We start from the raw sequence: 22,988 nt of genomic DNA, 5'->3' as shown, positions 1-22,988 counted from the left end.
ATGGGCTGTGGGCTTGACATGGATCTTGGCTGTCATCTAGAGTTGTGTTCTGCCTGCATGCCTCTTCTAAACTTTACTGTAGAGTTCATTTTCTAGCGTACTTATGTCAGTGTTAATGGAGTTCCTCTTTTTTCCTTTCAAGCTGGTCGGATGAATTGAACCCACAGCAGGTGATACATACTCTATTGCCCCTTCTCTTGGAGACCAGCACGGAAAGCGTGGCAGAGATCAGCAGCAACTCCCTGGAAAGGGTCCTGGGGCCTGCAGAGTCAGATGAGTTCCTGGCTCGTGTCTATGAGAAATTGATCACGGGATGTTATAACATACTGGCTAATCACTCCGATCCCAACAGGTAACCACGTACAGAGTGGCCTTCCTTCTGGTATGTGGCCAGGCATGTGGGAATGATCATCACAATCCTTATGCATCAATATAGCTTCTTTACCAGCATTACAAACTGGCAGGGACTGGTATGTTCTGTTCTGTTCTGTTCTGTGCTGCAGAAACTTCAAAGGAGTGCAAGATATAAATAAGCAGTGTGAATGTGATAAGCAGCTTTAACCGAGTATGGACCCTACGTTTATATTTGAACAGTGGAGAACTTGTGGCTGTTAAACAACGAGCATGAAATCAAGACTTGAGATGCTGATCAGAATCATTGTGTTCAGCTAATTCTCTATTGTTTGCTCTGTTAAGTTAGGCTGGCTAATCCCAGCTTTCTCATTGCAAACCAGACAGATTTATGCCTTTCCTTTCCCATTCTGTCTGTGTAAGTACCAAGATAATCAGCTTGGTGTGCAGGTACACATCCCAGCTATCTGAGATGTAAAACCATTATGCATGATGATATTGCATCTTTTTAACATTGATCCCTGGTGGATGGAACAAACTCAGAAGGGAGCTGACTACATATTCTGTTAGAGAATGAAAATGTAATTGGATTTTGCATGGAGGGTGCGTTGAGGAAATGTTTGCTGCAGAAGCATGGCTGTTATTCCAAACCACGCAAGGAAAAAGCTTGCAAAGGAGTGCTACTGAAAGCGACTTGAGCCTTACAGTGGGCAGCTAATTAGACATGACTTCACAATATGATACCCTGGCCTTTTTTGCTGCCGTACAGTTGGGGTGCATTCATAAAGGCATCAAGTAATGGTCTTTTCTGTGTGCTCTGGGTCAAACACACCTAGAGTACATTGTTTTCAAGTGCAAGCACCAGTTACCAGAATGACTGGTGACTTGGAGTTTAGAAAGAGCAATACAAGGATTGGAAAACAAGGAAGTGACTTGAGGGAAGCTTAAAAAGAGGTAGATGCACAGTTTGGTGTAAGGCTGAAGAGTTTAACCCAAAGGGGAGAGAAAAAGTATTGGTCACGGTACACCTAGAGGCAACGAACATGAAAAGACCTCCTGACATGTATCTCTGTTGTTATTGAGTAGTCTCTGGAGAGAAGTGGGACTGATCACTTTGAACTTACAAAACCAGAGTGTTCTTTATCACACAGTTTTTATGCAATCCAACATTGGCAGCAATGTGGACTAGACCAGGGGTTAGTAACCTATGATCTCGCCCGCAAAGCCAACTAATTTGAATTGCTTTGCCATTTCAGAGGGGCTCTCACTTCCATTTGTTCTCCTTGGAGTTGTATTTACTTGTAATTGTGTGGTTCTTCCTTAGTTCCCACTGCCTGGTGAGCAGGGCTGCTTTATCGCCGGCTGTAGTGTGAATCTGTTAATGTTTATGTAATGTTCATTCATTAGGGTTCTCTCCAGTTCTAGAAAAGACTTTGCTTGTATAGAAGTCATGGGTTTATTTGTTAAAATGGTTTACCACAGTTAAGCAATTTGGACTGCACTGGAGTTGTGAATGTGCGCTCTTGCTTCAACTTGATTTTTTTTTTTTAATCCTCAGTGGCCTTGATGAGTCTATCTTGGAAGAGTGTTTGCAGCATCTGGAGAAGCAGCTGGAGAGCAGCCAGGCTCGGAAAGCCATGGAGGAATTCTTTTCAGAGAGGTGAGTTGTGATGGGATGTGACAGATTAAAGAATTGCTTTCTCCTCTCTCCTTTCTAGTCTTGCCACACTTGCCTCTTTGTGGGGAATATGTAGAGTTCGCAAGGAACATGTTGCCTTCTTGTGTAGGATTTTAGGTGGTATAGACAGATGTAACAATTATATCAATAGCAAATGATTTAAACTGATAGGATCCAGCTGTTACTTCATTGATTTCATAGATGTTAGAGTCAGAAGAAACCTAAGTAGAGCATCGAGTCTGACCCCCTGCCCTGGGCCAGAAAAGCGCTGGGGTCAAGTGACCCCAGCCAGGTGCTTGTTCAGTCTCCTCTAAAAGACCCCCAGAGTAGGGGAGAGCACTGCCTCCCATGGAAGCCCATTCCAGATTCTGGTAACCCTCATCGTAAAGAAGTCCTTCCTGATGTCTAATCAGAATCTGCTCTCTGTCAGTCTGAGGCCATTATTTCTAGTAACTCCAAGGGATGCCCTGGTAAATAGAGAATCTCCTATTCCTTGCTGACCTCCCCTGATGAATTTGTAGACAGCCACAAGATCACCTCTCAGCCTTTTCTTGTGCAGGCTGAAGAGATCCAGGTCTCTCAGTCTTTCCTCATAGGGCCTTGCCTGCAGGCCTCTAACCGTATGGGTGACCCTCCTCTGTATCCTCTCAAGGTTATCTACATCCCTCTTGAAATGCAGCGTCCAGAACTGGACACAGTGCTCCAGCTGCAGTCTTACTAATGCTGCATAGAGGGGAAGTATCACCCCCTTGGACCTGTTTGCGATGCACCTGCTAATGCATGATAGAGCGTGGTTCGCTTTACTGATCACTTATTCACATTGACAACTCGTGTTCATCTTGGAGTTGATTATGACTCTGAGATCCCTTTCCACTGCTTAGAAAGTCATCTCCCAGTCTGTAGGCGTGTTGGTAATTCCTTCTCCCTAGGTGCAGCACTTTGCACTTACCTTTGTTAAACTGCATCATATTCTGTTCTGCCCACTTTTCCAACTTATCCAGATCCGCCTGAATCGGTTCCCTGCCCACCAGTGTGTTTACTTTGCCCCATAATTTGGTGTCATCTGCAAATTATACTTCTGCATGATTCTGTAGTGACACAAGTGTAGCAAAGCCATTGCATCTTTAACCCTGCTTCATTCACTGTCAAAGCTGGGGCCGTTTCTAACTTGTATCACTACGGTATCATGCCCGTGTAACAGTTGAATCGGGGCAGTTGCTGTGTGCTCCAAGCACAGCTCCTCCTCCCCTTTGGGGGCTATTGAAAGGTACATTCATCTACATCCTTTTTTGTAGTGGGATCATGAGTGGAGTTCTGCCTTCTAAGGGAGCTTCATGTGGTATTGCATCTTTTACGAAGCTGTGACCCGCACCCCTGCTTCCTTTATTACCCACTGTCATATCAGTCTTGTTTTGCTTAGATATGTATCCCACCTCTCTGTAGTGCCTGACAGCATGAACTGTTAATCTTTAAAATGGGAGACAAGGAAATAACAGTGAAGAAAAATAGTTCAGCTTCTAAAAAGATCCCCTGTTTTGTTCTGTCTTGTGTCTCAATTAGCGGAGAACTGGTCCAGATCATGATGGCAACAGCCAATGAGAACCTCTCAGCTAAATTCTGCAACAGAGTCCTGAAATTCTTCACCAAACTCTTCCAGCTGAGTAAGTGGTCCTCTTTAAACTTTGCATCACAGCTTTGTCTGGATAACATGCTTGCTCTGTATATATTGCAGGTAGAAAATGCTTGAAAAGCAAGTGTTAGGAAGAAATTGAAGACTGAAATATGCCTTGAACAAATTGTCCTTTTATTTGCTCCCTTTCCCACCTCTCTTCTCTAGCTTGAGTTCCGAGTTCTGTCATTACCACACTCTTAATTACTTTGTTCTTATTTCCTTAAAATATTTGTCCTTTTAGCGTGTATTAGAAGCTCATTTCCAGTTGTCAGAATTCCACTGTAGAAAGAAGTTGAGTGGGAAGTGTAGTTGTCAGGAGGAGCAGACAGGAGGGGATTGTCTGGCATCAGAGTGTGTGTGTGTGTGTGTGTGTGTGTGTGTGTGTGTGTGTGTGTGTGTGTGTGTGTGTGTGTGTGTGTGTGTGTGTGTGTGTGTGTGCATATGAAGGTAGATAGTCAATAGTTGAAAAATGTCTCAAGTCACTGGGTATCCGCAGTTCTGAGAGAGGGAGAAAGAGCCCGTGGAAACTAATGAAGGAATAGATTTAGAATGGTCTACAAGGAATAGCTGTACGGTTGACTCCCATGGATGGATTTCTGTTGTGTTTTGCTTTTGGTACCAGTTTCAAGACAGTGTCTTTGTATTGGCATGAGACTAGTAATAATAGGAAAAACGTCCTTTTACTTGTTCAGTTTAAAGATGCTTTATCAATCATTGATGTCTCTGTCTCTTAGCTGAGAAGAGCCCTAACCCCAGCCTCTTAAGACTCTGTGGTTCCTTGGCCCAGCTGGCTTGTGTGGAGCCTGTACGTCTTCAGGCCTGGTTAACCAGGATGACTATGTCACCCCCAAAAGATTCAGATCAGCTGGATGTTGTTCAAGAAAATAGACAACTGCTGCAACTTCTAACAACGTACATTGTTCGGGAGAACAGGTAGAGTTCCTTTGTGTGACTTGCCTACTGTGCTCTCAATAAACATAGTTTGTTGTGTAGACGGCCCTTATTTATCTATTGCATTAACAAGTACTGATGAACGTTAATTCATACTGTTCATCTCTCACATTGCAAGGCCCCTGTTGTCATTGTCAGAAGAATCAGAGTGTGTGTCTGTCTCAAGCAGTCATCTGTGATGTTCTGGGAATTTGATTTGCTCTTGGGATGTGGACACTGCAGAGCTCAAAGTAACTCTGAAATGCATTTAACCGGGTCTTGAATGGTTTAATTCCTCTTGAACTTTCTTATTGTTGATTAGCCAAGTTGGAGAAGGCGTGTGCACTGTTCTGCTGAGTACCTTGATACCGATGGCAACAGAAATGCTGGCCAATGGTGATGGAACGGGCTTTCCTGAACTGATGGTTGTGATGGCAACTCTAGCTAGTGCTGGGCAAGGCGCGGGCCATCTCCAGCTTCACAGTGCTGCAGTCGATTGGCTGAGCAGATGGTAAGAAGAATGAGACCTGCATTGGTGTTTAAATAGCTCTGTGGTTGGACTTGAACTTCCAGGGAGTTGGTGTTGAGTGAGGGTGGCTTTTTTTTGTTACATCCCCTGTAGTTGAGAATGATGGAGGCAATTAGGATAATCATTTCAAACAAACTGCTTGAGATTTTGTCCTTAGTGAGGATTGAATGAATATTTGCCTCAAAATGACTTTCTGTACCTATTTTCTTCCTTTCCTTTGTCTTACAGCAAGAAATACCTGTCTCAAAAGAATGTTATTGAAAAAATGAATGCTAATGTCATGCAGGGAAAGGTAAGACATGGATGGTCCTCTGCTCTCAGTATTTAGTCATGGGCCAGTTCTGTACCAGAGAAGTTGGTTTGTTTTGTGCTGGTTTTTATATATGATTTTACACATTGTAAGTCCTAGTGTGAACTCCTTCATGCTAGTATAAAGATGCCTGTTACTGATGTTGCGTATCCTGATTCAGAAACTGAAAAAGTCTTACCAGTGTGAGCAGTTTTATGTAGCCATCAGTGTCTGCACCAGTTGGGTTTGGGAATTAACAAATCAAGTTAAAACAGCAAAACTTTCTAGTGTGAACAAGCCCCAAGTATTTTCTATATTCGGTGACCAGGCCTAGTTTACCAGGCAGTCGATTATAATTATGAAATAACTGTGATGTGTTTGGATGCAACTTTGTAAAGTCTGAGTCTTCCCTTTGCACTGTTCCTTTTATACACAGAGTATAGTGACCAGTTTTACTTTTCTTTGAAATACTCTCTAAACTTAGGTTCAGTTTAAAGTTCCACATTTACCCTTTCAGAACAATGCCATTGCCATTTCACTGTCTCCATCTTACTGGAAATTTGGCTCTCTAAAGCAAATATTGCAAGTAGATAAAATTCCACCTTTTTCTGGGCGGACACCAAACACAGGTTGTTTCGGCTGATACTTTGTTTGCTGAAGAGCAAGAGGTGCCTTCTGTTCTCCTTTTTCTATTTTCTGTTCATCTGGCCAGAGGTTGAAACTCACCTGGGTTTGGCATTTCCATTATCCTAGCGCAGTGCAGCTCATACACTACACATAGCTGCATGTGACAGATAAGTTTTAGCCTGGGCCTACCAGCCGTAGCAGTGTCCAGTTGTGCCCTGTAGTACAGTTAAGTGACACAGATTCTTTTGGTCTTTGTCATGAAGAACTAGAAGCATTTTCATATGGCAAAGCAATGTTTATGCTCATTTAAAATTTGTTTGAACCAGCAGAATTTAACTTTTTCTTTTTTACCATCCATTGCTCATAGCACGTTACTATTCTGGAGTGCACGTGCCATATTGTCTCTTATTTGGCTGACGTCACCAATGCACTGAGCCAGACCAGCGGCCAAGGACCCAGTCATCTTTCAGTTGATGGAGAAGAACGGGCCATAGAGGTTGATTCGGATTGGGTAGAAGAGCTGGCTGTGGAGGAAGAAGACTCTCAAGCTGAAGACTCGGTAGGTTCTGGGCTGGAGGTCAAAGCAGGCTTCTGTGTTTGTGTACAGCACCCAGATCAGATTTATGCTGGTGTAAGAGTTGATTTTTTTTCTTGCAATTTCAAATCTGGACAAACCCAGAATGGAATTCGAAAGCTCAGCTATATCCACTGTGTCTTTTCATTATTGTTGGTAATAAAGGTTGGAACTCTGCTGGCAATTTTGTTAAATGGTGCGTGAGGTAGAAAAGGTCCGGCTGAGTCTTGCATAGATCCACTGCATCGGCTTTGTTGACCAAGGCAAAAGCTTTTGCCAGGAAAGCAAAAAATAGAGACAGTGAGCAAAAAATGTTGAGTAAGAAGGTGTTGGCCTTGTTGATTCTAATAAGTGATTAAACTGGAGTAAGTCTTAAGATGCCCCTCTGTGAAATGAAATCCATCAACCTCAGTATTTCACTCTTGTAAAAGCATGGCCCTGGCATCTTATTTTCATTATCATCTAGTTCTCCTTGGATGCAAAGTGAAGCACTTAGCCTCTTGTTGCTTGGTGCCTGCTTTTCTTTGGCATATGTGGTGCTAAAATCTCCTTTTTCAAATGTGTTTTCAGCAGAGGAGTTGGCTTTAAGTCAAGTGACTCTAAAGTAGGTAGGTGTGTGTCCGGCACTGGTTTAAAAGATTTTCCTTCCTGCGCAGGATGAAGATTCTCTGTGTAACAAACTCTGCACCTTCACCATCACACAGAAAGAGTTCATGAACCAACACTGGTAAGAGTCTTTCCTTTTCAGAATTTCAGCCTGAATTCTCTGGCTGTTGAGATTTGGGAGAAGCCTTGTTTGCAAAACCTTTGAGGGGCTGTCATTTCTAACTTGCTGACTCCTTGTGCAGGTACCATTGTCACACATGTAAGATGGTGGATGGCGTTGGTGTCTGCACAGTGTGCGCTAAAGTTTGCCACAAGGACCATGAGATTTCTTATGCCAAATACGGTTCCTTCTTCTGTGACTGTGGAGCCAAGGAAGATGGCAGTTGCCTGGTAAAAGATCTTCATTATTCAATTGAAACTGTCCTGAAACTATCACGAGTTGCCTTATGTTTGGCTTTGCCTAGCTTTGTCTTGCACAGTGCTTATCCCATGACATCAATGCATCAGAACCCCAGTCTGTACCCTAAGTCTACTGTAAAATAAGCTTACCCCTGCTTGTGGCTTAATAACTTCATCCCATTCACGAAGAGGATGTTTGCTGGCAGGTCTTTGTCCAGATTACAGCTGTGAATCTTCATAAATGACTTGTGCTTCAGTGGTCAGCTTTACGTTGACCGCTTATCTGATCCTTGCTCCTCTGAAGTTTCCCAGCAGCTGCTAATGTTAGTACCTCTCACACATGATAGCCTAAGGAGTTATTCTTACTCCTGTTGAAATAAGTAAGAGTTTTATCATTGATATTAAAGAACAACTGGGCCCTCAGTGTTTGCTTTATCTTTTCCAGGCTCTGGTGAAGAGAACTCCCAGTAGTGGCATGAGCTCCACCATGAAGGAATCTGCATTCCAGAGTGAACCCAGAGTGCCTGAGAGTGTCATCCGCCATGCTACCACCTCCCCAGCAGAGAAATCCAAGGTCACCATCAGTGAGGGGAAGGGTCCGGATGAAGAAAAGCCAAAGAAGAGCAGCCTGTGTAGAAATGTTGAGGGCTGTCGAGAGGAGCTGCAATCCCAGGTACAGTTCAAATTACGTTTGACAATCGGGAACAGTACCTCAGGGTTTTACCTTCCTAGAAAAAAAAAGCTGTCTTTCCAGCAGCCAGCACCATGTACTTAAATGCTTCTATCATTTGATTTAGAGCCATGCTGATACTGTTAATGCAGGGAAGGTTGAGAATTAACTTTGAGTATTTGTGTTTCATACTGGTATTTGATGCAGAGTGAATGCGTGGTAGGCTGTAGGGGATATTAGACGAGCTATGTATTTCTCGGTTTTTCCTTTGCATAACAAGCCCATAAATGCGCTCTCAACATCCACCTTGCTTGTGAAGTTCTGAGAAGGTTGCAAGGTTATATCTTGTGCTTTACTTGCTATGTCTGTTTCTTGCAGGCCAACTTCTCCTTTGCTCCTTTGGTGTTGGAGATGCTGAACTTCCTAATGGAGGCCATTCAGATTAACTTCCAGCAGGCTTCAGCCATGGGAAGCAGCAGCCGGGCACAGCAAGCCCTGAATGAGCTACATGCTGTGGACAAGACGGTGGAGATGACAGATCAGTTGATGGTATGTTACTAGCAGGCTTGCTGATTGAAATGTCTGCTTTAAGTATTTAGGCTTTTGGGAATGTAGGAATCACATTTTTTCTTTTTCTTTTTTTTTCAATATCTCAGGTCCCAACTCTTGGCTCTCAAGAAGGTGCCTTTGAGAATGTCCGAATGAATTACAGTGGTGACCAGGGCCAGACAATCCGACAGCTGATCAGTGCTCATGTGCTGAGGCGGGTAGCGATGTGTGTGCTCTCCTCCCCTCATGGGCGCCGCCAGCATCTGGCTGTGAGTCATGAGAAGGGCAAGGTGAGTTGAGAGTGGATGCACCTCGGGACCAGTACTGTGCCATACTGTACAGTTATACTCTGAAGTAAAATGAAGCAGACTTCAAATGTTGTACAATAAGCAGAAAATCAACTGGACTTCCCACTGTCAGAACTGGTTACTCTCTAGTCTAAACAATTAAATAGGAAAACTTCCGTGAGTGAGTATTTCATCCTCAGAGGGGGGGGGGGGGGGGGGGGGGGGGGAGTCTTGATTGCTGCAGGGACACTGATGGGGTTATGAGAGACCCTAGATACTCTGAATGTTTGTGATCTTTGAGTTGGAGAATTAACTTGATTCCATTATTTTCTAGATTACGGTGTTACAGCTCTCAGCATTGCTGAAACAGGCGGACTCCAGCAAAAGGAAACTGACTCTCACCCGCCTTGCCTCTGCACCAGTTCCCTTTACTGTGCTGAGCTTAACAGGAAATCCTTGCAAGGAAGACTACCTTGCTGTGTGTGGACTGAAGGTGAGGTTCTGGCATGTAAGAGCTCCTTCACTGCTTGGAAACGCAGTCTCAGTGCAAATGGGGCACCTCTTCCAAGGAGATGGGTTATAGAGTTACAGCAGACTGTAAAAGATATGCTGGATATGCTACTGCATTCAGCTCTTGAATCACTTGCCTGGTGTTTTGAGCTGCAGCTTCATTTACTGCTTCAATCCTATTTGTCATTTTAAACTATTTGCAATAATAGCCAATTAAAACACTTCCTCATCTGGTACTCACTCAGCTGCTTGTATGTTGGTGCAACAGAAGCTATAAACATTAGGGCTATGTGAAGCTTTGGTTGCTGATTCAGTTCAGCAGAGATTCGGCCTGATTTGGCAGCTGAATCTCCAAATCTGAATCGAATCGAGAAACTCTTCAATCTCTCTGAATCGAATCGGAACCCTCCGAATTGATTTGGAGAGATTTGATGATTCAAGCATAGACACTGCTTTTAAATGTTTTTTCTATATACATCAAGATACCAGGCAGCTCGTGACTGCTGAGGTGCTGGGGCGGATGGAGTATCCCACGGGAGCGCAGGAGGCTCCCCAGTGCGCTTGGCGGCAGACCCAGAAGGACCAGAAGCACTCCTGGTCCGCTTCTAGGTCCGCTGTGGAGCACGCGGGGGACCTCCACCCCCTGGCTCGGTGACTAGTGCCTCCTGGGTCTGGGGAGGCACCCAGAGTCCCCCCACAGCTGGTCACTGAGCCAGGGGAGCATGGGGGGAGCCCGCTGCTGAGCATGCCAGGGGGCCGCCCCATGCTTCTGTGGGACGCTCTATCCGCCCTGCCATTGCAGCGTTCACGAGCCGTGCCTGGTACCTCGAGGTATGTAGAAAAAACATTTAAAGCTGTGTCTATGTCCGAATCGCTGATTCTCTGAATCGGCATCAAATCTTCAGATTCGGATTTGGCCAAATCAAATCAGGACAGTGATCCAAATCAACGTATTTAATCGCTATTCCCCGAATCGGGCCAAATCCGAATCGAATGTGGCCCGCTTGGCACACCCCTGCTAAACATCTGCACAAATAGGATAGTTGAAATGAATGTGACTTAAATATAGTCTGTAGTTGTGTCCAGTGCTGAGCAGTGGGTCTTTGTTTTGCATGCTTTTGAAGCTTCATGCAGTTCCCACAGTTAAAAGACATGCTAGCCAAGAGAGAGCTTTTTTTCAAACATTTTTACAAACTCTAAAAGGCAGAAGCATTCATCTGAAAAGTAAGGATTGGATTCTTCTTTTGTGAATCCGTTAGTAGGACTCTGGGCTGGAGGAGAGAGGCAAGGATTTTGAGGGCATGGTATGTTTTATTGGATCAGCTGCTTGGGAAAGATCTTAAACAAGTTTTTGGGTGAAAGGTACTCTTCCTCAGGTCTGGATTCCCACCCCCTAACTGGACAGTTGGCTAAGTTTAATTACTTTTCTCTCTCTCTTGTCCTAGGACTGCCATGTGCTAACGTTCAGCAGCTCTGGGTCTGTCTCGGATCATTTGGTACTGCATCCCCAGCTGGCCACAGGCAACTTCATCATCAAGGCTGTCTGGCTTCCTGGGTCTCAGACAGAGCTTGCTATTGTAACTGCAGACTTTGTGAAGGTAGCATCACCAGCTGTTGGTGCTGTTGGTTGTTCCTCATTTTTCCCTAAACTGATGTGGTTCTGGCAGCTGCCAAACTCACTGGCATGTTTGTCGAAATGTCGCAGTGGTCTTAATTAGAAGCTGTTGTGTGCTAGTAAGGGCAATAATGTTATCTTTAGCTTTTAAATATGTATATTTATCCTTCTTTTGTTACATTTGTATTCTACCCTCTACAACACAAGGGCAGTTCACAGTAAAAAACAAAACAAAAAACAAAACAAAACAAAAAAACAAAAAAAAAACCCAACAAAAAACAAAACCCCAAGATTATAATGGCAAAGTATATCTTTATTGCAATTAAAAAGACAAGTCTCACACCTTGTGTTCCAAGTGCCTGACTTGTGACACTTCCCATATGGTTTTCAGAAGTACTGAACGCCTCTGAGTCCCTTTGCCTTCAGGTGCGAGCATTGGTGCCTCTTCAAATCTAGCCTTGGTTGTCTAACATTTGTACACCCAAACCTGAAGGCTGCTTTTGAAGTGTGGGGCCAATATTTCTTTTATTCTGCCAAAAATTAAAAGAAAAATGCAGCTTGTGGGTCTTTGGTTACTGGGGTGGTTCTTTATTCAGCTGTCCTCCTGCACAAGTACTTGCATGTTTGTAGGAAGAATCTCTGGCGCTGCATGGTCAGCTCTTGCAGTGCATTGTGACCCATGAGGAAAGGTTGTTTGGGCTTTTTGCTAATTCTTCCCCCCCTTCACCCACAGATTTACGACCTTTCGGTAGACGCCTTGAGTCCAACCTTCTATTTCCTTTTGCCAAGCTCCAAAATCAGGGATGTTACCTTTCTGTTCAACGAGGAGGGAAAGAACATCATAGTCATCATGTCCTCTGCTGGGTACATCTACACACAGCTCATGGAGGAGGCAAGCAGTGCCCAGCACGGACCGTTTTATGTCACCAATGTGCTAGAAGTCAGTCATGAGGATCTGAAGGTAATGGTGGTTTTCTCTTGCATTGCAGTGATGGTTTATTTTCTCCCTCTGCTCCTGAAAGGAACAGGCGGCAGCATCTTTTTCTTTCCTTGGTTTCATTCAGTGGTGTGCAACCTCCAACCCCACAGGCTGAATGAGTGGCTCGGGGCTGGTGCATGGGCTGGATCCTGCAGTTACAGTCCAGCATGCTAACTCACCCCGCACACTGGATCCAGCCACAGTGACCCTGCGCACCAGTGTGATCCATCACACAGGGTTCTGTTGTCTGGTCAGTGAGACTCCCCACCTGTCCAGAAATTTGGCAGGGGAGTGGCGGCAGCATTATAACTGCTGCTGTTTCCAGAGCTGCTTCAATTCATGCTGCCACTGCTCTCCCTGCCTCCAGATTTCCAGATATGCGAGAAGCCCCACAGGCCAAATGACATGGCCCTGTGAGCTGGAGGTTGATCACCCCTGATTTAGATCAATACTTTCTCTAAGGAAAGAAATATCCTGGCACTCAGAGGGTGGTGGGAAGGGGGGTGGGGTGGTGCTGGAAATTAAACCTCTTGATCCAGTCATCTAGAAAATCAAGCGTGTTTTCCATGGTTGGTCTGCAGTTATGCCCAGCAGGATTTCACAGCAGGGGGATGGTTTCGGAGCAGCGCTGCCATCAGAAGCGAGGCACTGATCAGGGTTCAGTCACCAGAATAGATGAGATTATCTTGCAGGGTCTACCAAGATGCTGAGAATCTTTGCTTCTGTTCTTTACTGGCACCATCCCAGTACTGGTGCGCACTGCAGGTGCCCTTTTGGCAAATCATCCCAAGTCCCATTCAACACCACTTGCTCAACCTGCTCCAAAATAGGAGCGGAAATGTAGGCCAAGAGAGGGGAGCTCTTTTGGGACCAGATAAGGGGGGAGGTTTATGTGAGGCTGCTAGCCAGCATTCTCTTGCACAGATGCCAGCACTAAAGTATGCTGTCTCTAGCCTCTGCATGTGCAATCTGTCTTGTCTAAAAGCTTTCTGAAGTATCAGGTGGTGAAAGTTGACCATTGTGCTTAATAAAAAATTACTGGCTGCTGTCTCAGGGGGGCCAAGATGTGATCATTTGGGCTGGTGCTGAAACATTTTTACAAGGTCGTAAATGTCAAATTCTGGTTGCTTTGAAGCTCTGCAAAAGTGTATTAAGTACTGGGGTTTCTCCTTGCTCTGCAGGACAGTAATGGCCAGGTGGCAGGAGGTGGTGTGTCGGTGTATTACTCCCATGTCCTACAGATGCTGTTCTTCAGTTACTGCCAAGGCAAATCCTTTGCAGCCACAATCAGCAGGGCAACTTTGGAGGTGCAACGTCTTTTCCCGATCAACATTAAGAGGTGAGACTGGGGTTAGGGTTCCTCCTGCCATTCTTAGGGCTGTTGAAAAAGCCCAGCTCCTGTAGCCAGTGATGTAACCAGCCCTCCAGTTACTATATCTTACTCTTTTACATGGCCTTCCTGCCTCTACCCTCCCTAGTTGCAGAAAGGTTTGACTGAAATCTAACCCAGACATTCCTATAGCAGCTGCGTATGCACTTATGCTGATTTCGCAGCAGAGAGGTGCCTTTGGAGCAGCCTTGCTGTCTCAGTGTGGAGCTGCTAATGGTGCAGCAACTGGAACTGATGAGATTATCCACCCTCGCAGGGGCTGCAGACCAGGAAAGCTTTTGTTTCCTTTCAGCACCAGAGCTGCAGTGGCCCCAAGCATTGTGCATATCCAGGTTCCCCCAAGGGAAACCAGTCTCTTAGTTTAGAAAAATGGCAAGAAGAAAGCACTTGTATCCTCTTCTCCCAGCCAGAGCTAGACATTCAGGTCACAGCCTCCATAGCCTGACACAAAACAGATACCTTGCAGACCAGCTTTCTCTGGTCTGAATGATTATGTTCCCGGGGAACATTTTCCTTTGTGTGCGATAAGGCAGCATTAGAGTGTAGGGACCCTGCATCTGTTAACAGTTAAGTCTTTGCACCGAGATCGATGCGTCTATAACCTGACTGTGCCGATAAAAAATTCAATCTGTCCCTCTGGATTACTGGTGGCCTGATAAGAGCCGTCAGTGATGTAAAAGTGAAAATATAGTTCCAAACTATTTTAAGGGTCAATTTTCTGTTTGTGGGTAGAAGGTCACTAGAATTTTATATACCAAAGCATGCTAAGGAACTAGAAATTGGTAGAGCCGAGCTCCCTTCTTAATTCTGCCACTCACCTTTTTGACCTCTATCTACTTCAGTTTCCTCGTTGGTGATAATCTGACCCACTTCCCAGATGTTTGTGGTGATTCATTTGAGTTAATTGGGAGGTGTTTTAGCCTTCATTGGTTGAAAGGAAAGTCCTTGCTGGCTGTGGTTATTTTGTATGGTGCTGCATATAGCTGTTTAATGAGATAATGTGATCCTGGCCGCCTCCTTCTCATGCAGTTCAAACGGTGGAAGCAAGACCTCCCCAGCACTGTGTCAGTGGTCTGAGGTGATGAACCATCCCGGCTTGGTGTGCTGTGTTCAGCAGACCACAGGTGTTCCTCTGGTGGTCATGGTGAAGCCAGACACTTTTCTCATCCAGGAGATTAAAACCCTGCCAGCTAAAGCAAAGGTTAGTCAGTGTTCCTATTTATTCGGGCGTTTTCATAGATTTCATAGCCATTCGGGCTGGAAGGGACCTCGGAAGATCATCGAGTCCAACCCCCTGCCCCAGGGGCAGGAAGTCAGCTGGGGTCATAGGATCCCAGCAAGAAAAACATCCAGGTTTCTCTTGAAGGCATTCAATGTAGGTGCTTGAACCACCTCCGGCGGCAGTCTATTCCAGACCTTGGGGGTTCGGACAGTAAAGAAGTTCTTCCTTATGTCCAGCCTGAAACGGTCTTGCAGGAGTTTATAACCGTTCGACCTTGTCATCCCTTGGGGTGTTCTGGTGAACAAACATTCCCCCAGGCCCTGGTGAACACCCCTTATAAACTTATAGGTGGCCATCAGGTCGCCCCTGAGCCTGTGCTTTTCCAGGCTTTTTAAACCCATTTTCATGTGGCTCTGCACACAGCTGCTTACTAGAGTGCCTTATCAGTGGTGTCCTGCTGATAAGGGCTGCCATCTCTGCTCTTGAAAACAGCAGGGGTTTCAGTACACAAACTGGCTGCCTATTCTGAGAGGTAGTCAGCCGGGTAAGTCTGAAGGAGTTTATTCTCTCAGGCAGTAGCTGCCTAGGCTTTTTTTTTTTTTTAACCCATGTGATGATCTCTCTCAGATCCAGGACATGGTGGCCATCCGTCACACAGCATGTAATGAGCAGCAGAGGACCACCATGATCCTCCTATGTGAAGATGGCAGCCTGAGGATCTACATGGCCAATGTAGAGAACACATCCTACTGGCTTCAGCCCTCTCTTCAGCCTAGCAGCGTCATCAGCATCATGAAGCCAGTTCGCAAACGCAAAGCGGCTGCCATTAGTAAGGCTGTTTTCCTTTTATGTTCCTTTTATATTGCCAGGGGAGAAATAAGAGGGTGCGTTAGCTTAGTTTGGCCTGGCACATCTCTTTTCTGAGCTGCTTCCTATCATCTTTTCCAGCGACTCGCACCTCCAGTCAGGTGAATTTCCCCATTGACTTCTTTGAACACAACCAGCAGCTCACAGATGTGGAGTTTGGAGGCAATGACCTATTGCAGGTTTATAATGCCCAGCAGATAAAGCACCGGCTCAATTCTACTGGCATGTATGTGGCCAACACCAAGGTAAGTGAGACAACTTAGGGGTTCTTGGGCATTTATACAATGCTGGCACCAGGGGCTGAGCTTATCAAGCCATAAGCAACTGTTCTAGAAAAAAACATATGCCTATATTCAGATGAATGGAGCTGGTCTGAGGGTTTTGAGTTACCCAGCCCCATCAGTCACCAGAGGCAGCTGCATGTGGACTTCGAGCGCTCAAACAGTCCTCCTGAGGACCACCTTGGCATTCAAGTCACAGCCAGTCTTCACTCCTTAGGATCTCTTCCTCAACTCTGTTGCTCGTTTATTTTTCCCCCTGCTTCTTTCTGCTGCTATCTTTCTCTGCTTGTGGTCTCTAGAAATAGAGCAGATGAGCTCCTATCTAACAAGGCCTTCGAGTCAACCACTATTAGCCTCTCTCCACAGTGCTTCCCAGCAGGTTACTTTTAACCTTAGGTAGTGCAAGAAGCCAAATGTTGATCCCAAGAAGTGTTCTGCCCATTATGTAGTGTAAAGTGGCTTTTAGTGCCCTGGCTTTTAGTCCTGGGTTATACGTGGTTAACAGCACTTCTCTTCAGCTTTCCTTTCCTTTCCCAACCTGTGATTATCTCCTGCAGCCTGGCGGCTTCACCATTGAAGTCACGAACAACAACAGTACAATGGTAATGACAGGCATGCGGATCCAGATTGGCACCCAGGCGATTGAGCGGGCTCCTTCCTACCTGGAGATCTTTGGCCGCACCATGCAGCTGAACATGACCAGGGCTCGTTGGTTTGACTTCCCTTTCACTCGAGAAGAAGCCCTTCAAGCAGACAAAAAGCTAACCATCTTCAGTAAGTGTTTGATGTTGGCTGAGTTCCTTAAACATCTGTGATGGTTGTCTTGGGGCTATTGCATTTCACTCGTTGACTGGCAGAGATTCCTCTGGGTGCTGTTTTGACATGGCTGTAGCCTAAATTCTAACTGCAATACTGTTAGGTTTCGGTGTAAAGTTAGCTGCTTATAGTGGGTCCAGCCACTCATTGCAGAGGACAAATCGGCATCCTTTTTAGTTGAATTAGAGGGATTCTCAGCTGAGAAAACAAGGAGAGAGAAACCTCAAAATGAGGCAGAAGGGTTGAATGACGTTAAGAGCATCAGGGCTAACTGAGTATAGACCCTTCTGCGTGTTGGTATTGAGGAAGAGCAATGTAGTTTTTACATAACAGTAATATCTGTCTCTCTCTGTCTCTGTGTCTCTCTCTCTCTCTCATTGCAGTTGGGGCCTCTGTGGACCCTGCTGGAGTCACAATGATGGATTCCATCAAAATTTATGGCAAGACCAAAGAACAGTTTGGCTGGCCTGATGAGCCCCCGGAGGATTTCCCATCTGCTTCAGTGAGCAATGTTTGTCCCCCAAACCTGAATCAGGGAAATGGTACTGGAGATACAGAAGCTGCTACACCTGCAACTGCCAGTGGGACTGTCCTGGAAAGGTATCGATAGAATCTGATTTTTGTTTGCCTTTGAAAGAAGCTAGTCGCTGTGGGTGCACTTACACAGCAGTCATAGCTGGGAGCTTTTTTTTACTAGTAATTAATTAAGTGTTTCTCATTGTCCCTGACATGACAAAATCCTGTTGTGTTACTGAAGATCGGTCAATATTTTTTTACAGTGGCTGCCTGCTGCTCTTTTCTAAGCGCCCAGAAGGAGCTTGGTGTATTCTCCTGCATGTTACCCAATTTTTCAGAAGCCCAAGAGGCTTTTGTTTCCCTCCTGTCTCAGTTAAATCTGGGACCCTTTACAGAGGTCACAAAAGTTAGAGCCTGTTTGAATCTAAGCTTGCCCCTGAGCCAGCGTTTCTTCATTAGTTTAGTTTTTTGTGAGATTTTTCTGCAGATGTGTTCTTCTATCTCCTTTCACAGCAATATGGTAAAGTATTCCTAAATCAGTGGTTTCCACCCATTAGAACATGAAAGCTTCTAGGACAGGGGTGGGCAATTATTTCAGGCAGAGGCTGCTTACTGAGTTTTGGCAAGCCATCGAGGGCCACACGACAGGCAGCCAGGCACAGATTAATATTAATTTTCTAAATTTCTTAAGGGCCCCACGGGCCAGATAGAGTGGCCTGGCGGGCTGCATCTGGCCCGCGAGTCATATTTTGCCCACCCCTGCTCTAGGAGGAGCCTGTCCTGGATGTTTGCCAGTATCCAACTGAGGGGCAGATCGTAAAGGGAATTGGGAGTGTATTACACTAGGCATTCCCATACGGTGGTCTATGGATGGCAGGTTACACCAGACTCCACCTGCCATTTTTAGTGTGTTCATTTAAAAATGTGAAGATAAAACATCCAGGGTGCTTGGTAGGAAAAGCTGAGGGTTGACTGTGTCCATTGGTCCAGGAAGTCTGGGAATCGCCATGTTAGTTCTGTTTTATTGGGTTTATTCCCTTCACTCCATCTGTATCCCTGTCTCAGGTTTTTACATTCCTTGCAATAGATTGCAGAGCCTCAGGGCTGATGGGGACAGAAGGAAATGGGGGGGAAAAAGGGTCAATGACTTGACATAGGGAGAAATGCATGCTGCTTAAAGATTAGCCAAGTTCGTACCTGGTGTTAACTAACTGCAGAGGTTAATTGCTTCATTGGGGCATGTTTTTAAAGGCACAGGCTGTAGGCACTTAAAGCCCCCTAGCAAGTCAAGGAGAGTTGGACTCCAAACAGCCATTTATCTTTGAAAATAATACATGCCCTTGTATTTTATTAAACTAGAACTTTTTTTTTCTTGAAACTGGTCTATTTTTTTTTTCTCCGTCCCCTGCTGTCCTGTCTCCACAAGGTGTCTCCCTCGGTGTGGAGATGGGAGCAGAGGGATTAGATTTTCATAAAATGCAGAGCCAGACTGTAATCAGAGAAAATAATTTTTCTTACGCGCATTTTTTTACGTATCACAAAATGCCCAGCAGCCCCAAAATGACCCACTATCAGGAATTACTGAGCGAAGGGCATTTCCTGAGAAGTTAGGTGTGCCTTAAGTATGCTTGGCTTCTCTGTGCTAGATGGCCTGGATTCCCCTATAATTTATTTTGCCGTTCGGGCAGTGTTTGCTGCCCAAATAGTAGGATCCATGCGTGGAATTGCTATATATAAATTGCTCTCCCAGCTTCCTGATTTCCCCATTTAATTTGCCTTTTGCTTAGATTGTGTTTTAGGTAGTTTTCTGTGAGCTTCACACACTTTTTTTTTTTTTTTTTCCTTTTCTTTGCTCCCCAAAAGTTCTGAAACTGAGTCCCTAACCACCCTGGACCGGTTAGTATGCCATCCTTTTCTCTGCACGAATGAGTGTGTGTCAGAGAGGCAGAACACATGATGTGGCTTTTGTTGACTGGTATTTTTTAAGTGACATTTTGCTTCTTTACATTCTGGTCATTGCATGGCAGATGATTTAGCAAAATGTAAAGATGAGGTGGATTGCGACTTTCTGCTTCGTATGGTCTAACTGTTGTCTGCTTGACCAGACTCTTCTGCTCGCAATCTTTCCTTGCTTCTTTTCACCTTCCGATTTCCCCACTGGTTTATGCGGTCAGAGGGATTGTGAGGAGAAACGTTAATTTTTCATCAGACAAATGACTAGGGAACTTGCCCACTTCCTATGGTGTTTCTTCTACCAAGTTTTTGATCTTATGTTCTGCTCTCTCCCTTTGCGTTTAATGCTGTCACACGTGTTCCCTTCCCTGTCCTGGTAGCTTTGGCTCCCTGCTCTGTGTTACTCTATCCTGCCGTGTCGCACTGCTCCTTTTGGCGTGTCAGAGATCAGCGTTTCAGGCATTGAGTAGCAAGGTATTAAGTAGCGCAGCAAGAGAGGACCGGCACAAGACTGCGAGTCCTGACTAGGGTTTTCTCTGCAGGCATCATGCTAACATACCTGTCCAGTATCAAAAACGCTTGAATGCAGACCACTGGACAGCTGTATATTATAGTTGGGTTACACTTAGGTGTTCAGAGTGCAGCTGATTTTTACTTTTGGAGCATTTGGGCTAAAACTCTAAATTGGGAAGAGCAACCTGTATGAAAATAACAAGCGAGCAGAATCTTGGTCCTTTAGAGAAGTCGGTTACGCTTTTTCCCATGTGTCACACGAACCCTTGATCTGCAGTCGTATGTACGTCTGTGGGCCATGGTGAATTGGTACTGTCAAGACAATCCAAGTTATCCCTGCTTCAGGCTGCGTAAGGAAATGTTTTATCCTCTTTGGTAGAGAAAAGCCCCTGTCTTTCAGCTGTGGATTATTAAAGCAGTCCTAAGTTTGTCTGTGAGCGTGAGCCAGGTTTAACTCTGGTCTGTAACACAATGAAATGATATGCATGGTGCCTGTGGCAGGTTTTATCATGCTTTGATTTTGTACTTGGCATTCGTTAGCTGTCTCTGAGCTACTCATGACTGTAGCCTGCATAAAGCAAAGTGCTAAGGAGAGAGAAGGGTTGCTGTACTCAAGCCCGCTTTCCTTTCTCCCTTCAGGCTAGTAGTGAGTTCTTTAGAAGCGCTGGAAAGCTGCTTTGCTGTAGGACCAGTCAACGAGAAGGCAAGTAACTTTCTGAATACATGCTTGAGCTTTCGGAGCTGAGGGAGGGAGGGACACGATCAGCAGCAGCTCCTGCAGCCCTAGGGGCCTGATACCAGAAGAGAGCCGCATCCGTTTTGCTCTAAGCTGCGATCTGAAAGTTGACTTGGCAAAAAGCATTTGCAACTTGTTTAAATGACAATTGGCATTTGCGCTCAGCCTAGGGGGCCTTTAATGCCTTGTTTGTGAAACCAGCAGGGGGGAGCCTAGCAAGCTGAAGAGGACCTTTCCTCGGTATAACTCTGAACTGCTGTTGGAATATTAAGTGATAAGGTTAGCTGGACAATAAAGGCAGTGCTGGATCAGAGGAATTCTGCTGCCCTTAGGGAGAGGGAGATGATAGTGGAAAAAGGCTGGGCTCAGAGGTCAGACTTAGCTGCCTGCATCACCTTTAAGCAATGAATGTACTGAAGTCTGTTTGTGCTTTTGGGAGCAGGAGAAAAATAAGGCTGCAGCTCAGGAACTGGCTACAATGCTCCTGTCCATGCCAGCTCCTTCCAGCGTCCAGCAGCAGACCAAGAGCCTCCTGGCTAGCCTGCACACCAGCCGCTCAGCATACCATAACCACAAGGTAAGCAGGAAGGTTTCCCAAGCCTGCTACCACTACCGGGCAGCGTGGTTGGAGGCACAGAGTGCATCAAAGCACAGCATGCCTGCACGCAGCTTCCCTTCGACTCCTGCCTGTCTGGCGTTTCTCCCTATCAGAGAGCTCTACGTTCAGGACACTTTTGAAGACTTGGTATGAAGTTGGGGCATAGGGGAAGACGCATTAGACTCTTACAATGAGCTAAGTTTGCCTGCAAGCTATATCCCGTAGGTCTAGAGTCTGCAGGGCAACCAGCTGTGAACAGGGCATTGTAGAAATGTATCAGGTAAACTGCATTAAATCTGAAAACATATTTGTACAATGAAGATGCAGGCGCGTGCAGAGAGCCTCGGCTAACCAGCAGACAGACTTTTTCACCCCCTGCTAAGCTGCACCGAGAAATTAAAATGGACTCTCACATAGGAACTTGCCTGTTACTGAGTGGTTCCCCATGCTGTCGACTCTGTGTGAAGACAGTAATGAAGTCCATAGCAGTGAATTCTGAGTGGTCCTGCCTGTTCTCTCCTGCGGTGGTTCTTCAGATATTTGCTAGTCCTGTTCTGCTGTTTCTCTTTGTCCATTGTCACCCTTTCACTTTGCAGGATCAGGCCTTGCTGAGCAAAGCCATTCAATACTTGAGCTCCTCTAGCAAAGAAGGGAAGGATCTTGACCCTGAAGTATTTCAGAGGTTGGTCATCACTGCTCGATCCATCGCTATTATGAGGCCAAACAACCTGGTTCATTTCACAGAGTCGAAGTTGCCACAGTTGGAAGCAGGTGGATAAACCTCGATTTTTTTTTTTTTTTTTCTGTTTAAGTCTTCCAGTTGTGTGTATTTGTGTACGTGCATTTCATGGTGCAGAGGACCATGCACAGTTACATTCAGCCGCTCGTGAATGATGAAAGACGCCACGGCATCTGAAGATATGTATAGCCCCCCCTTGTCTCTCAGACTTGGGGAGGGGAGCTGCAGTTAGGTATTCTGTGCAGAATTTAAATAGTCTTTAAGTGGGTATCGAATTTAGAAAATGCCATCAAGTGGTGCTGATGGCAAGTGTCCCAAACTACACCCAGTGCAAAGATATTAAAGAGACTGGATATTGCTGTGGGGAGACAGAGCCCCATCTCGCGCTCTTGTACACACTACTTCTACTAGGTTTAAAAGTGAAATAGAAATAAAAATATAATTGGATTCATTGGTGATGAGAGCAATCTATTTCATCAGACAGTTTCAGGTAAACTCTGTGGCACCTTGCTTCTTAATAATCCCTGTCCACACCTCCCACAATTTCACAGTAATAGAAATAATGAAACTAAGAAAAAAATTCAATATAAACAATGAAACTAACTATTAAAGAAACTTCGCCAAACAATCCATTTTTTCACTGTGCTCCAAAGTGTGCTGAATCTGGACCAAGAGAGACCACTGGAGGGAACAGATTCGCAGGGGTTGCTTCCTTTGGAATGCCCTGCCACCAGCCATGGCGAGCTTGACTGTCAGATTCACACCTGGAAGGTGTATTCGCTTTTAGGCAGTGGTGGGATAGGCACTTTTTCAGGTAATTGGATCTCAGGCCATCTAGAGCAGCGGTTCCCAACGCGGGCGCCATGGATAAAACTTCAAAAGAAATACGAAGTAAAGGGAAGCTGCGTTTTGAAGTTGTGGGCCTAATGCAATTCTACATAATGGATGAGATGATCATCTTGATCTAAATTCTAAACTCTAATATTCATATCGCTGCCCACTTCTTTTAAATTCGAATGTGCCCTTGTGCACATTAAATGTTGGGAACCCCTGATCTCTCTAGAGCTTTCTTGTAAGGGAAATGTCCAAGGA

General features: G+C 45.3%; 1 protein-coding gene across 8 annotated transcripts in view; it reads left to right on the top strand.

Moving 5' to 3' along the window:
• UBR4 (ubiquitin protein ligase E3 component n-recognin 4) overlaps nt 1-22,988 on the top strand; it is a 100,334-nt gene that overhangs the window by 26,252 nt on the left and 51,094 nt on the right. For 6 of the 8 annotated variants that reach the window (XM_059716531.1, XM_059716537.1, XM_059716534.1 and 3 more), the window contains exons 29-53: nt 143-352; nt 1,910-2,011; nt 3,590-3,690; nt 4,436-4,634; nt 4,954-5,142; nt 5,389-5,452; nt 6,444-6,635; nt 7,307-7,377; nt 7,499-7,646; nt 8,101-8,328; nt 8,704-8,874; nt 8,982-9,164; nt 9,496-9,654; nt 11,117-11,269; nt 12,020-12,247; nt 13,447-13,604; nt 14,685-14,856; nt 15,505-15,706; nt 15,826-15,989; nt 16,583-16,799; nt 17,225-17,441; nt 19,221-19,253; nt 20,463-20,526; nt 21,002-21,136; nt 21,754-21,928. In XM_059716531.1, the coding sequence (XP_059572514.1) occupies nt 143-352; nt 1,910-2,011; nt 3,590-3,690; nt 4,436-4,634; nt 4,954-5,142; nt 5,389-5,452; nt 6,444-6,635; nt 7,307-7,377; nt 7,499-7,646; nt 8,101-8,328; nt 8,704-8,874; nt 8,982-9,164; nt 9,496-9,654; nt 11,117-11,269; nt 12,020-12,247; nt 13,447-13,604; nt 14,685-14,856; nt 15,505-15,706; nt 15,826-15,989; nt 16,583-16,799; nt 17,225-17,441; nt 19,221-19,253; nt 20,463-20,526; nt 21,002-21,136; nt 21,754-21,928 (3,935 nt within the window). The remainder of the gene's footprint in view (nt 1-142; nt 353-1,909; nt 2,012-3,589; nt 3,691-4,435; nt 4,635-4,953; nt 5,143-5,388; nt 5,453-6,443; nt 6,636-7,306; nt 7,378-7,498; nt 7,647-8,100; nt 8,329-8,703; nt 8,875-8,981; nt 9,165-9,495; nt 9,655-11,116; nt 11,270-12,019; nt 12,248-13,446; nt 13,605-14,684; nt 14,857-15,504; nt 15,707-15,825; nt 15,990-16,582; nt 16,800-17,224; nt 17,442-19,220; nt 19,254-20,462; nt 20,527-21,001; nt 21,137-21,753; nt 21,929-22,988) is intronic. The other 2 variants (XM_059716536.1, XM_059716535.1) reach the window with 1 other exon arrangement.

The sequence above is a fragment of the Alligator mississippiensis genome, chromosome 13 (genome assembly GCF_030867095.1).
Source record: "Alligator mississippiensis isolate rAllMis1 chromosome 13, rAllMis1, whole genome shotgun sequence".
Classification (NCBI taxonomy): domain Eukaryota; kingdom Metazoa; phylum Chordata; order Crocodylia; family Alligatoridae; genus Alligator; species Alligator mississippiensis.
This window is presented reverse-complemented; position numbering and strand designations above follow the sequence as displayed.